At 38.6% G+C, this 15,000-nt stretch overlaps 1 protein-coding gene across 2 annotated transcripts in view; it reads left to right on the top strand.

Annotated features, from left to right (window-relative positions):
• LOC128693117 (adhesion G protein-coupled receptor L3) overlaps positions 1–15,000 on the top strand; it is a 305,787-nt gene that overhangs the window by 230,532 nt on the left and 60,255 nt on the right. For both annotated transcript variants that reach the window (XM_070089532.1, XM_070089533.1), the window contains exons 19-20: positions 8,052–8,278; positions 10,429–10,527. In XM_070089532.1, coding sequence (XP_069945633.1) covers positions 8,052–8,278; positions 10,429–10,527 — 326 coding nt within the window. The remainder of the gene's footprint in view (positions 1–8,051; positions 8,279–10,428; positions 10,528–15,000) is intronic.

Below are 15,000 nucleotides of genomic sequence, written 5' to 3' on the forward strand. Positions count from 1 at the left end.
TACTATAAATGAGATAATATCTTATTATACTGTAAAAGAGATATACTAGGGAAAAGGTAAAATAAGTTGCTTATATTTACATTTGTGTTAGGTAAAAAAATAAAAATATATTTCTATTTCTTTCTGTCGCTACATTCATTAGGTACCTTATGGCTGTCTTCCTGAACTGGCTCATGCTATGGCTGGCTTTGACAAGTGCAGGCAGTCTATTCCATTCCTTTATTGCTGTACAATGAAAGGTGTTTTAAACCTGGCCACTGACTGTGGGTACTACGAAGTTATGCTTTCTCCCCCCTAGTACTATGATTGCTTTGGTTCCCAGCCTTGACAAAATTGGCAGCAAGAGATATTCTGGATATTGTTTGTGAGCAATTTTATAAACTATTTAACTTCAGTTTTTTTTACTGTCTTCAACATTCATCATATACAGTTGTAATTCATCCTGGCCTACATGTTCTCTTGGGCTCGGGTCCAGGATGAATCTTACCATTTTGTTCTGGGCATTCGCTTTCTTTACTACTCTGTTCCCTATCAGTTCTCCTGACATGCATGGGTCAAAGGGGATACCATGATATTATGCTGAGGAAACCGAAGTGATGGTTCCCCATTACACTGGACATTAAAATTATTTACCCTTCTCAGTTAATGTTTTGTACCAAAGAGTATGGCTTCCTTTTTCCCGAAGTGTAACCATAGTTTATTGTCTACTAACCATTTGCTGCAGGGCTCCAGTTCCAATGTTATTACACTGTCTTGTGGGTCTTTACCTCCCACTAACAGAGCACTGCCATCCGCTTACAGTAGGAGCACCTGACACTAATGGACATGTCGTTTACATAACACAGAAATAATAAGGGACCCAGAATACTACCTTGGGGAACTCCACGTGCTGTCGGCAGGGGTTCTGATTCTTTTTTGTGGTTTTGACAATTTGTTTCCTATTGCTAAGATAGGACTTAAACCAGTCTATGGAATCTGTGCCGATAGCTTGAGGTTTCTTACATAATATTTTTGCGGTTGACAGTATGGAAGGCCTTTTGTAAGTCTAAGGTTATCATTCCTGTGAGGTTCCCTATCGACATTTCAGTTTTTATGTAATCTATCAGATTAATTAGGGAGGTGTCGGTTGGGTAAGATCTCCTAAAGCCTGATAGGTAATTGTTGCGTCTTACTATTTAATTTTGGCTTCCCTTAATGATATTTACCGGATATCAACACATGACAGACGTGACAATTCTGAGAGACAATTTTAAAAGGGTTTTGATTTAAAGACTAAAAAAAAAAAAAGCCTTATTTTTTTATGAAACATATCCACTTTGTTTAAATAATAGAGAATTGGTAGTTTTAGTATATCTCCGCAGATTTTCATAAAAATGTGCTTTGTATCACATGAACCTTTTAGATAGGTATACATTTGTGCAATTCTCAGCACTCTTAATAAATGGTAGGAGATTTTATAACTTTCTCCAGCAAGTAATTAGCAGTTATGCAAATGCAGGTAAATATTATGTCATATTATTTGACGAATAGCAGTCTTATATCTCTACACAGAGAGACGTAAATGGTAAAGTTTATCCCAGTAATCACTCAAAGAACAGTTAAGTGAATATACAGTCTCCCAAGCTATTAGAGAATTCACAACTAAAGGAGAGTATAATAGCCAACTAGATGTGGTCAAGTCAGAGGGTGAAACCCAACTGCTTCAGCCAAACTAACAATGGCTGGAGTCAAGTGACACATACATGGGAAAGGGGGGGTAAGGGAAGATAAGTGGTGTTTAGCAATACACCCAAAAGAGAGGATGAACCATTAAACCCTTACCTATCATAATTTATACAATCACTTTTAAAACATTATACAATACAATTTACAAGACCAATTGGAAGACAAAGATGATGATGATGATAATAGATAATAATACAAGGTCGGACATTTCCATTTTAGCTATTAATGGAGATGAGCAAGATGTAATATGAAATAAGAAAACAGTGATGAAGATACTTAAATCATAGGAGCGTTTATAGTGTAGCAGTAACTATGAACAATGCTGTTGTTCATTAAGATACTTAACTACTTGACAGTATACTGCCCTCTCTAGAATTCTGGATATTACACTGAGTATACTAACTGTCCTATATTTGCTGACATCCGACCAACTATTTTTTTTGAAGACAGGAGTAACTCTGGCCTTCCTGAAGCCCTCCAGTACAATAGTAATGGTGATAAATAAATTTATTATGTAAGCAATGGGGATTGGCAATTCAGAAGCACCATCTTTTAGGAATTTCGATGGGATGTTATCTGGGCCAGTACTTTTAGCTGGGTTTAACCTGCTTAGTTCTTTTTTGCACTGTTCTTTCTCAAAGTGTTTGGGGTTACCCCTTTATTGGTACAGTAGGTTTTAAACTTAACAGAATCTGTATTTCATGAAGCTGGTTCTTTACTTACTAGTGTTGATGCCACAGATGTGTAGTATGAATTAAAACAATTTGCCACTTTAGTTTTTTCGTGTCATACCTCGTTATCGATATTTAGTACTGTGTTGCATCTATGGGTTTATGTCCCTTTTTGGATTGTAAATCAACCAACTTTATTCAATTAAAAATATGTTGGTTCTCCCTTACCATGAAAACTTGGTTGATGTGTCTTCCCTTCTTAAGACTTTTAGTATCAAAGTTGTATTTAAAAATCTTGATACAGTAAAAAAAAAAACTTTTGATAAAGAATTCCCCCCAAAATGCTGATGGATGTGTCTATAAGAATCCTTGTAAAATTTGTGATAAAGTTTGTTACGGTCAAACTGGTAAAAGTCTCGAACTAAGATTAAAACAACATAAATATAGCATTAGAACTGGACAAGATTTTAATGCTGTATTTATTCATGTGAGAGATTTTAACCATCCAATTGATTTTCAAAAAGCTGAGAAAGTTGTATCAAGCAAGTCCATGATCGACAGGAATATAATAGAATCTTGTTTCATAAAAAGACCCATCCACTGACACGTCCGCTCCTAAATATCTGAAAACATTCACCTCCTCCATGCTCTCTATCTCTCCAATCTGATATCCAATCTTTCGTCACCTACTCTTTCTCATATTCACTTTCAATTTTTCTCTTTTACATACCCTACCAAATTCATCCACCAACCTCTGCAACTTCTCTTCAGAATCTCCCAAAAGCACTGTGTCATCAGAAAAGAGCAAATGTGACAACTCCCACATTGTGTGTGATTCTTTATCTTTTAACTCCACGCCTCTTGCCAAGACCCTCGCATTCACTTCTCTTACAACCCCATCTATAAATATATTGAACAACGACGGTGACATCACACATCCTTGTCTAACGCCTACTTTTACTCCCTCTCTCCTACATACTCTAACCTGAGCCTCACTATCCATATAAAGACTCTTCACTGCTTTCAGTAACCTACCTCCTATACCATACACCTGCAACATCTGCCACATTGCGTTCCCCTATCTACCCTGCCATACGCCTTTTCCAAATCCATAAATGCTACAAAAACCTCTTTACCCTTATCTAAATACTGTTCACCTATGGTTTCACTGTGAACACTCGGTCTACACACCACTTACCTTTCCTAAAGCCTCCTTGGTCATCTGCTATCCTGGTCTCCGTCTCATTCTTAATTCTTCAAATATTAACTCTACCACACACTTTACCAGATATACTCAGCAGACTTATTCCCCTATAGTTTTTACACTCTATTTTGTCCCCTTTGCCTTTATACAAATAAACTATGCATGCTCTTTGCCAATCCCTAGGTACCTACCCCACCCTGTTCCATACATTTATTAAGTATAAATACTAGTAATTCCAAAACAATATCCCCACCTGCTTTTAACATATCTATCTTTTATTCATCAATCCCAGCTCCTTTACCCCCTTTCATTCTACCCACTACCTCATGCACATCCCCAACACTCACAACCAATTCTTTCTCACTTGTACAAGATGTCATTCCTCCTTGCCCCATACACGAAATCACAGCTTCCCTATCTTCTTCAACATTTAACAGTTCCTCAAAATATTCCCTCCGTCTCCCCGATACTCACTATTTATTAACTCTTGTCTCCCATTTTTACTATCAAATCCATTTGTTCCATAGGCTTTCTTAGCTCATTAATTTCACTCCAAAACTTATTCATATTTTCAACAAAATTTGTTGATAACATCTCACCCACTCTCTCATTTGCTCTCTTTTTATATTGCTTCACTACTCTCTTAACCTCTCTTTTTCTCTCCATATACTCCGCCCTCCTTGCATCACTTCTGCTTTGTAAAAACCTCTCATATGCAAACTTTTTCTTTCTTAGTACTTTCTTTACATTCCACCAATCGCTCTTCTTCCCTCCCACCCCCACTTTCATGTAACCACAAACTTCTGATGAATGCTCTAACACCACATTTTTAAATTTACCCTATACATCTTCTACCCTATTGCCTATTCTCTCACTAATCAATTTATCCTCCAACAGTTGTTTATATGTTGCCCTAACCGCTTCCTCCCTTAGTTCATAAAACTTCACCTCTCTCTTACTTGCTGCTTCCAATTTCCATATATCCCATCTACCTTTTACTCTCAGTGTAGCTACAACTAGAAAATTATCTGATTTATCTGTGGCCCCTCTATAAACATGGACAGCCTGAAGTCTACCCAACAGTCTTTTATCTATCAATACGTAGTCAAACAAACTACTGTCATTAAGCCCTATATCGTATCTTGTGTGATTATTTATCCTCTTTTTCTTAAAATATTTATCAGCTATAACCAAATCTCTTTCTATACAAAGTTCAATCAAAAGCTGAACATTATCATTTACTCCTGGCACCCCAGATTTACCTACCACGGCCTCCCTAAATGTTTTTCCTATTTTAGCATTTAGGTCCCCTATCACAATTACTCTCACTTGGCTCAAAAGTTCCTACACACTCACTTAACATCTCCCAAAATCTCTCTCTCTCCACTACACTCCTCTCTTCTCCACGTTCATACACACTTATTAGGACCCACCTTTCGCATCCGTCGCTTATTTTAATCTACATTATCCTTGAATTTAAACATTTATATTCCCTCTTCTCTTTCCATTACTGAACCTTCAACATTACTGCTACCCCTTCCTTAGCTCTAACTCTCTCAGATACTCCTGACTTAATATCATTTATTTCTCCACACTGAATTTCCCCTACCCATTTTAGCTTTCTTTCGCTTGGAGGTAGGACATCCAATTCCCATTCATTCATAGCATTAGCAATCATTTCTTTGTCATCCACACTACATCCATGCACATTCAAACGTCCCAGATTTATAAAGTTTTTCTTTTCCTAATTTTTAGCAGTTTATGCATAAAAGGGGTTACTAACCCATTGCTCCCGGCATTTCAGTTGCCTTTTATGACACGCATGGCTTACGGAGGAAAGATTCTTTTCCAGTTCCTCATGGACAATAAGAGAAATCAAGAAGAACAAGAACTATAAAGAAAAAAAGAAGAAAAACCTTGATATGTGTATTTTTATATGTATGTGCATACCTGTGTAGTGTGATCTAAGTGTAAGTATAAGTAGCAAAATTGAAAAGGCAACACAGTAAGGGAATCATAATTATTACGAGTGAAAATTCAGTTGCCCCCAGGGATGCTGACACTGCTGAAGCACTTGAACGGAAGCACCCTGCCAGGGAAGCAAGGGGCACTAACAGTTCCAACACCTCTGTCTCCACTGTGGAACCATTGATTGTGCAAGACTCAGCAATTTAAAAAGCAGTAATATCGTTCCCATCCGGTATTGTTGGTGGTTACACTGGACTAAGGCCACAGCATTTAAAGTTATCGGGGAGATTGCAGAGACACTGCTTTCAGAGATCACGAGGTTCGTCAATAATTCCTTGGCTGGTCTGATTCCTAACAAAATTAAATCTTTATTTTTTGGTGCATGACTTTGTGCCCTTAAAAAGAAGGATGGAGGAATTAGGCCAGTTGAGGTAGGCAACACTTTTCGCCGCCTCGTTTCCAAAGTTGTTGTCCGAGGTATTCGCGCAGAGGAGGCCATGATGTTTCAATCAAACCAACTTGGCTTTGGGTTCTCTCAGGGAAGTGAATGAGCGGTACATGCAGCTAAGGCGTATATCAACAACCTTCCCGAGGACAATGCAGTGGTAAAATTAGACTTCAAAAATGCATTTAATCTCCTGAAAAGAGACGTGGCATTAGCAGCTGTACAAGAACATTTCCCTGGTCTCTTCCCTTTTGTTTCAGCTGGATATAGAAAGGAATCAATGCTCCAGTTTGGAGAGCATGAAATCACATCATCAGAGGGTGTCCAGCACCATTTCTCTTCTGTATAGCGGTTGGGGAAATCACAGTCAGACTGACCAGTGAGCTAAACATCTGGTTCCTGGATGATGGCACACTAGCAGGTACAAAAGAGGCCCTTCTAGATGACCTTACACAGGTAATGACACGGGGACGGGAAATGGGTCTCATCTTGAATCCATCCAAATGAGAGATCATCTCAGTCAGTCAACAAGTGATAGATGCAGTGAGATCAAAACTACCAGGAGCAGCAGTCATTGCCCCCACAAATAGTGTCTTGCTTGGAGCACCTCTGGGAAGTGATGCCATTGACAGAATTCTCAAGAAGAAACTGGAAGAGTTGAGGAGAATGAAGCAACGAATAGGCAATCTTGACACCCACGATGCCTTGTAGCTTCTCACAAAGTGCTTGAGTCTGCCCAGGTTGACATATTTCCTAAGATGGGCACCTTCATATGATATCCCTATACTGCACGAATATGACAGTATCCTGAGGCAGATTTTTATGAAAGTACTTAACCTTACTCTAGAAGACGGGCAGTGGAACCAAGCTACTCTTCCAGTCAGACTAGGAGGCATTGGTGTCCGCAAGTCATCACAGATTGCGCTACCTGCTTTCCTGTCCTCATGCGTTGCATCCAGTGAAGTTGTAGCAGCGATTCTCCCTGAACATCTTAGGGACAATGATAGAGTCCAGGACCAAATGTTCATTGACGGAGCCATGATCTGGGATAAACTAACGGGCTCTGAAACCACACCTGCTTCCCCCCAACAACTACAAACAGTCGCACTGGGATGGCTCAGTAGTGGAGAATATAGCCTCAACAATGCTTCAAAGTGTGTCAGGGAAGGATAGAGTCCGCCTCCTGACAGTGAGAGCTCCTCATGCAGGGGACTTTCCGTTGGCTGTTCCCAACTCCAGCCTTGGCACACGCCTCGACCCACAGACCATTCAGATTGGTGTTGCCCTTCGACTTGCCGCCCCTATTCTCGCCGAACACAGGTGTATTTGTGGCAGTGAAGCAGCTGACTGATTCGGGTACCATGGTCTTGTGTGCCGAGGGAAAGATTGCAAGACATGAGGAGGTTAATAACATTATCAAGAGGAGCCTCACAACAGCTGGATGCCCAGCAGTAAGGGAGCCACCCCAGCTATGCAGATCTGATGGCAGCCAGAAGCATCCAGATGGTATCACCCTTCAAGCCTTGACACACGGCAAGCAGGTGGTGTGGGACTACGTATGCGAATCTACCTTGGCTGATACCTATCTCCAATACACCAGGGAGGAAGGAGGGGCAGCCACCAGCTCAGGGAGTCCCAAAAGTCTAGAAAATATGGAGAACTTTCCCATCATTGTATGTTTGTTCCCATAGGCTCATGGGGAAAGAGTGCATCTAAGTTCCTTCAGGAGCTAGGCAAAAGACTCATCAGGGTAACTAGGGATCCCATGAAAGCTAATTTTCTGTTCCAGCGATTCAGCGCTGCTGTTCAGAGGGGTAATGCCTGCTGTATTTTGGGCACGCACCCCAGCTCTGAGGAGCTGGATCAGATTTTCGCATTATAATCAGTGACAAACACGTAACAATATGCACTAGTGCACTAGTGTCTAGTGCATATTGTTACGTGTTTTTAACTGATTATAATGCGAAAATCTGATCCGGCTCCTCAGAGTTGGATAAGATTTCTTGATACAATCAGATTTCTTGATACAAACACACAGCTAGAGGAGCGGCGGTGAGGATGAAGCTGCAACACATCTACAGCGGCGACATCTACCTCCTGGGCCCAGCCACTTGCGTGTGGTGGGACAACCTGAACGACGACTGGTCAGCAGCTGGTTGTTGGGTGGAAGAACAGACTGACCACTACACCCGCTGTGCCTGCGACCACCTGACAGACCTGTCTGTTCTCATGGATATATATGGTGTTATTAGTAAGAAGCAACGTGTAAGTTCATTAGTAAGTTGTTACTTGTAGATTGATTAGGAAATAATTATTTATTAGTTAATTAGTAATGAACTATGTATGAGTCGACTAATAATGTGTTACTTTAAAGTTGATTAGTAAAGAAACTACGAACATACAACAAGTATCACTGATATACATCAAGTATCACTGAGATACATCAAGTAACACTAAGATACATCAAGTAACACCGAGACGCATCAATTAACACTAAGGTACATTAAGTAACACAAAGATACATCAAGTAACACTGAGATACATCAAGTAACACTGAGAGACAAGTAACACTAGGATACATCAAGTAACACTGAGATGCATCAAGTAACACTAACATACATCAAGTAAAACTAACATACATCAAGTAACACTAAGATACATCAAGTAACACTAACATACATCAAGTAACACTAACATACATCAAGTAACACTAACATACATCAAGTAACACTAACATACATCAAGTAACACTAACATACATCAAGTAACACTAACATACATCAAGTAACACTGAGATACATTAAGTAACATTGAGATACATCAAGTAATACTGAGATACATCAAATAGCACCGAGATACATCAAGTAACACTAACATACATCAAGTAACACTAACATACATCAAGTAACACTAACATACATCAAGTAATTCTAAGATACATCATGTAACACTAAGATACATCAAATAACACTAAGATACATCATGTAACACTAAGATACATCAAGTAACACTGAGATACATTAAGTAACATTGAAATACATCAAGTAATACTGAGATACATCAAGTAGCACCGAGATACATCAAGTAACACTGATATACATCAAGTAACACTAACATACATCAAGTAACACTAACATACATCAAGTAATTCTAAGATACATCAAGTAACACTGAGATACATCGAGTAACACTGAGATACATCAAATAACACTAAGATACATCAAGTAACATATACAACAAGTAATTCTAAGATACATCAAGTAACTCTGAGATGCATCAAGTAACACTGAGATACATCAAGTAACACATACAACAAGTAATTCTAAGATACATCAAGTAACACTGAGATACATCAAGTAACACTAAGATACATCAAGTAACACATACAACAAGTAATTCTAAGATACATCAAGTAACACTGAGATACATCAAATAACACTAAGATACATCAAGTAACACATACAACAAGTAATTCTAAGATACATCAAGTAACACTAAGATACATCAAGTAACACATACAACAAGTAATTCTAAGATACATCAAGTAACACTGAGATACATCAAATAACACTAAGATACATCAAGTAACACATACAACAAGTAATTCTAAGATACATCAAGTAACACTAAGATACATCAAGTAACACATACAACAAGTAATTCTAAGATACATCAAGTAACACTGAGATACATCGAGTAACACTGAGATACATCAAATAACACTGAGATACATCAAGTAGCATATACAACAAGTAATTCTAAGATACATCAAGTAACACTAAGATACATCAAGTAACACTAAGATACATCAAGTAACACTAAGATACATCAAGTAACACTAAGATACATCAAGTAACACTAAGATACATCAAGTAACACTAAGATACATCAAGTAACACTGAGATACATCAAGTAACACTAAGATACATCAAGTAACACTAAGATATATCAAGTAACACCGAGATACATCAAGTAACACTGAAATACATCAAGTAACACTAAGATACATCAAGTAACACTGAGATACATCAAGTAACACTAAGATACATCAAGTAACACTAAGATATATCAAGTAACACCGAGATACATCAAGTAACACTGAAATACATCAAGTAACACTGAGATACATCAAGTAACACTAAGATACATTAAGTAACACTGAGACACATTAAGTAACACTAAGATATATCAAGTAACACCGAGATACATCAAGTAACACTGAAATACATCAAGTAACACTGAGATACATCAAGTAACACTCAGATACATCAAGTAACACTGAGACACATCAAGTAGCACTTAGATATTTCAAGTAACACTAAGATACATTAAGTAACACTAAGATACATTAAGAAACACTAAGATACATCACGTAGCACTATGCTACTTCTATACAATGTAAATTTCATTTCCAGACTTACCTTCGATGGATCAGCATTATCGGGTGTTCGGTGTCCATCGTCTGCCTGACTCTGTGTGTTCTCTGTCTCTCTCTGGTGATCAGATCAAAAAAGGTATGGCTGGGTTGTGGGCGGTTGTGTCCAAATAAGAACATAAGAATAGAGGAACACTGCAGAAGGCATACTGGCCCATACAAGGCAGGTCCTTATTAAAATGAGCTCTACCCAAAGCTACCCAAGAATTTGCTCCCGTACCAAATGACACAAATCAAACCCAGCCCCTCCCACTCGTATATTTGTCCAATCTCTTTTTAAATCTGCCCAAAGTCCTAGCCTTTATCACCACACTGGGAAGATTGTTCCACGCATCTACAACTCTGTTAGAAAACCAGTACTTACCCATGTTCTTTCTAAATCTAAATTTATCCAGCTTAAATCCATTATTTCAGGTTCTTACCTGGTTCGACACCCTCAGTACTTTATTAATATCTCCTTTGTTTATGCCCGTCATCCACTTATACACTTCAATGATATCTCCCCTCACTCTACGTCTCTCCAGACAGTGGAGATTTAAGCCTTTAAGTCTGTCTTCATACGGGAGATTTCTTACACAGTAAATCATTTTAGCCATTCTTCTCTGTATGTTCCCCATTGAGTCTATATCCAGGCATAATCTAAATGTGGCCCCACTAGTGATGTATAGAGCTGCAAAATAACTTATGGACTTCTGTTACTTATACTTCTTGAGATAAATCCAAGTAATCTGTTAGCCTTGTTGTGCATACTTAGGCACTGCTGTCTTGGCTTTAGATTTCTGCTTACCATGACTCCCAAGTCTTTTTCACATTCTGTATGACCAAGCTCTACTTCACCTAGATTATAGCTTCGAGGGTTATTTTCATTACCAAGGACTAGTACCATACACTTATCCACATTGAACTTCATCTGCCATTTTTCAGACCAAAACATTAATTTGTCCAAATCGTCCTGGAGTTCATTGCTATCCTCCTCAGAATGAATCATATGGCCTATCTTTGTATCATCAGCAAATCTGCCATGTCACTCGTAATCATTTCATCAAGGTCATTAATGTAAATTATGAACAAGAGAGGGCCTAAAACTGATCCTTGTGGAACGTCACTAGTGACTAATCCCCATTCAGATTTGACCCCATTAATGGAAACTTTCTGCTTTCTATTGGTAAGCCATGCCTCTATCCATGCTAGAATTTTGTCTCCTATACCATGAGCTGCCACTTTTCTTAAGAGTCTCTTATGAGGTACTCTATCGAAGGCTTTACTAAAATCCAAATAAACAGTATCATATTCTTTATCACTGTCTACTGCCTCAAATGTTCTATTGATGAACATCAGCAAATTTGTCAGGCAGGAATGACTTCTTGCGAACCAATGCTGAGATTCATTAGTCACATTACGCTCTTCAAGGTGACTTCTAATAATGTCAGCTATAATTGATTCTAATAACTTGTCCACTATATATGTCAGGCTTATTGGACGGTAGTTTGAAGGAACGGACTTATCCCCTGATTTGAATATAGGAATCACATTAGCCATTTTACACAACTCTGGTACAACACTAGTAAGGATGGACACATTAAGACACACTCGTTAATGGCTGACTAAGTTCCATCTTGCATTCCTTAAGTACCCTGGAAAACAACTCGTCGGGCCCCGGGGATTTATTTTGCTTCAGTTTGTCTATCTGTTTGATAACTATGTCCCTCGTGACACTAATGTTAGTTAATTTGAATTCGTCAGGAACTGAATAATTGTTAATTTCTGGAATCTCGTTTATGTCTTCCTGTGTAAAAACTGACAAAAAATAGTCATTAAATAAGGAACACATTTCCAGTTCGTTATCCGTCAGCTGTCCATTCCCAATTTTCAGAGGTCCTACTTTTTCCTTCATCTTCGTCCTATACACTTGAAAGAACCCGTTTGGATTGGTCTTTGATTCACTAGCAACTCTAATTTCATAGTCACGTTTAGCCTTTCTAATTCCCTTTTTTACTTCTCTTTTAAGCTGAACATATTGGTCAGTAAGGTTAACCTCTCCTCTTCTGATGCGCCTATAAATTCCCCTTTTCTCCTCTAATAGATGCTTTAACCTACTGTTAACCCATTTGGGATCGTTATTATTAGACCTAATTTCTCTCTGTGGAATGTATATACTCTGAACACGGTGTACATTATTAAGTAAAAAATCATAAATGGAGATCCCTTCGTAATCATGAGTATGATCATCGTCAATAACATCATTAGCTAGATAACCCCAGTCGAGATTAGACAGGTGTTCCCTAAGTCCATTGTAATCCGCCGAACGAAAATCAGGGATTTTTACCGTATTATCATTATTCTTGTATTCCCAGTTAATGCTAAAAGTGATGGATTTGTGATCACTTGCGCCAAGCTCTTCAGTGATCCCCAGATTATTTACGAGTGTTTCCTTATTTGACAAGACTAGGTCTAGCAAATTATTACCCCTGGTAGGCTCTGCTACACACTGCTTTAGAAAACAGTCCTGAACTGCTTCCATAAAGTCACTGGACCCCAGATTACTGGGCAAAGAAGTCCAGACAATTTGACTAAAGTTAAAAATCCCCTACTATCACTATGTTATTGTGTCTAGAAGCCCTAACAATTCCGTCCCAAAGAAGTCTCCCTCTATCGTGATCCAAGCCTGGAGGTCGGTATATTACACCTAGAATTAGTTTTTCTTGACCTTCTACAAACCCTACCAAAACAGATTCTGTTACTATTCCATCTATTTTTATACCTGTTTTTATGCAACAATTAATATTTTCTCGAACATATAATGCGACTCCTCCCCCCTTCCCATTACATCTATCCACATGGAACAACTTAATCCCTTAAACCCCCGACTCTTTAAATCATACCTCGTTTCAGTTAATGCAATGATATCAAAGTTCCCAGCACATGCTACCAAACGTAGTTCATTAATCTTATTTCTTGCACTTCGACTGTTAGCGTAAAATACCATCATATGTTTTTTCTTCTGCACATTTTTTCTATTCACTTTTGCTTTTACACAATTTCTGCAATCATCATTACCCAGAGTTGCTCCATGACAGGTACTATTAAGATTCACGATATCAAATCCTAAGTCAATATATCCATACTCATTATTTATCATTTCTAAACCCATACCTCTAAATAATCCTAGTTTAAAGTCCTAACAACCCCCTCAACTGAGTTAGCAAGAAAACCCACACCTGCCCTGGATAAGTGAACCCCATCCCTGGCATACATGTCATTTCGGCCATAGAAGTTGTTCCAGTTGCCAATGAATGGTACTGCATTATCCTTACACTGTTTATCCAGCCAACAATTAATACCAATTGCTCTGGACAACCATTCATTTCCAACATTCAGTACAACGTTCATTTCCGCTGGGTGCGCTACTCTTAAGGATTGATTGGTCCCGTGGGTAAAGGCGTCCTGAGTTTTCGCCTACCATGAGGCAGGCCAAAGCAGCATGGGTTCGAGTCCTTGGCTAGTGCAGTGTTGTTATTGATCAATACCACTCGTTCGTGATCACAATAATATATACATATATATATATATATATATATATATATATATATATATATATATATATATATATATATATATATATATATATATATATATGCAATAAGATCACAGTAAACAGGTGATTTCAAAATATGCAAAACAACCACTCTGAAAGAATAGAGAAATTCCAAGCGCTTTCGTGACTACTCACATTATCAAGGAACTATGAAAGTGAAGCATCCAAGGAAGCTATATAAGGGGTCCGGCCAGCACCTCACTATCAGATCCCACAACGGTTAAACACGTGACGCGCGGCGAGCCAACTTGGATAGGTCCTTTGCACAACTCACCTATCCAAGTTGGCTCGCCGCGCGTCACGTTTAACCGTTGTGGGATCTGATAGTGAGATGCTGGCCGGACCCCTTATATAGCTTCCTTGGATGCTTCACTTTCATAGTTCCTTGATAATGTGAGTAGTCACGAAAGCGCTTGGAATTTCTCTATTCTTTCAGAGTGGTTGTTTTGTATATATATATATATATACACATATATATATATATATATATATATATATATATATATATATATATATATATATATTTTTTATTTTTTTTTTATTATCACACCGGCCGATTCCCACCAAGGCAGGGTGGCCCGAAAAAGAAAAACTTTCACCATCATTCACTCCATCACTGTCTTGCCAGAAGGGTGCTTTACACTACAGTTTTTAAACTGCAACATTAACACCCCTCCTTCAGAGTGCAGGCACTGTACTTCCCATCTCCAGGACTCAAGTCCGGCCTGCCGGTTTCCCTGAATCCCTTCATAAATGTTACTTTGCTCACACTCCAACAGCACGTCAAGTATTAAAAACCATTTGTCTCCATTCACTCCTATCAAACACGCTCACGCATGCCTGCTGGAAGTCCAAGCCCCTCGCACACAAAACCTCCTTTACCCCCTCCCTCCAACCCTTCCTAGGCCGACCCCTACCCCGCCTTCCTTCCACTACAGACTGATACACTCTTGAAGT

This window comes from Cherax quadricarinatus, chromosome 28 (assembly GCF_038502225.1).
Source record: "Cherax quadricarinatus isolate ZL_2023a chromosome 28, ASM3850222v1, whole genome shotgun sequence".
Taxonomy (NCBI): Eukaryota; Metazoa; Arthropoda; class Malacostraca; order Decapoda; family Parastacidae; genus Cherax; species Cherax quadricarinatus.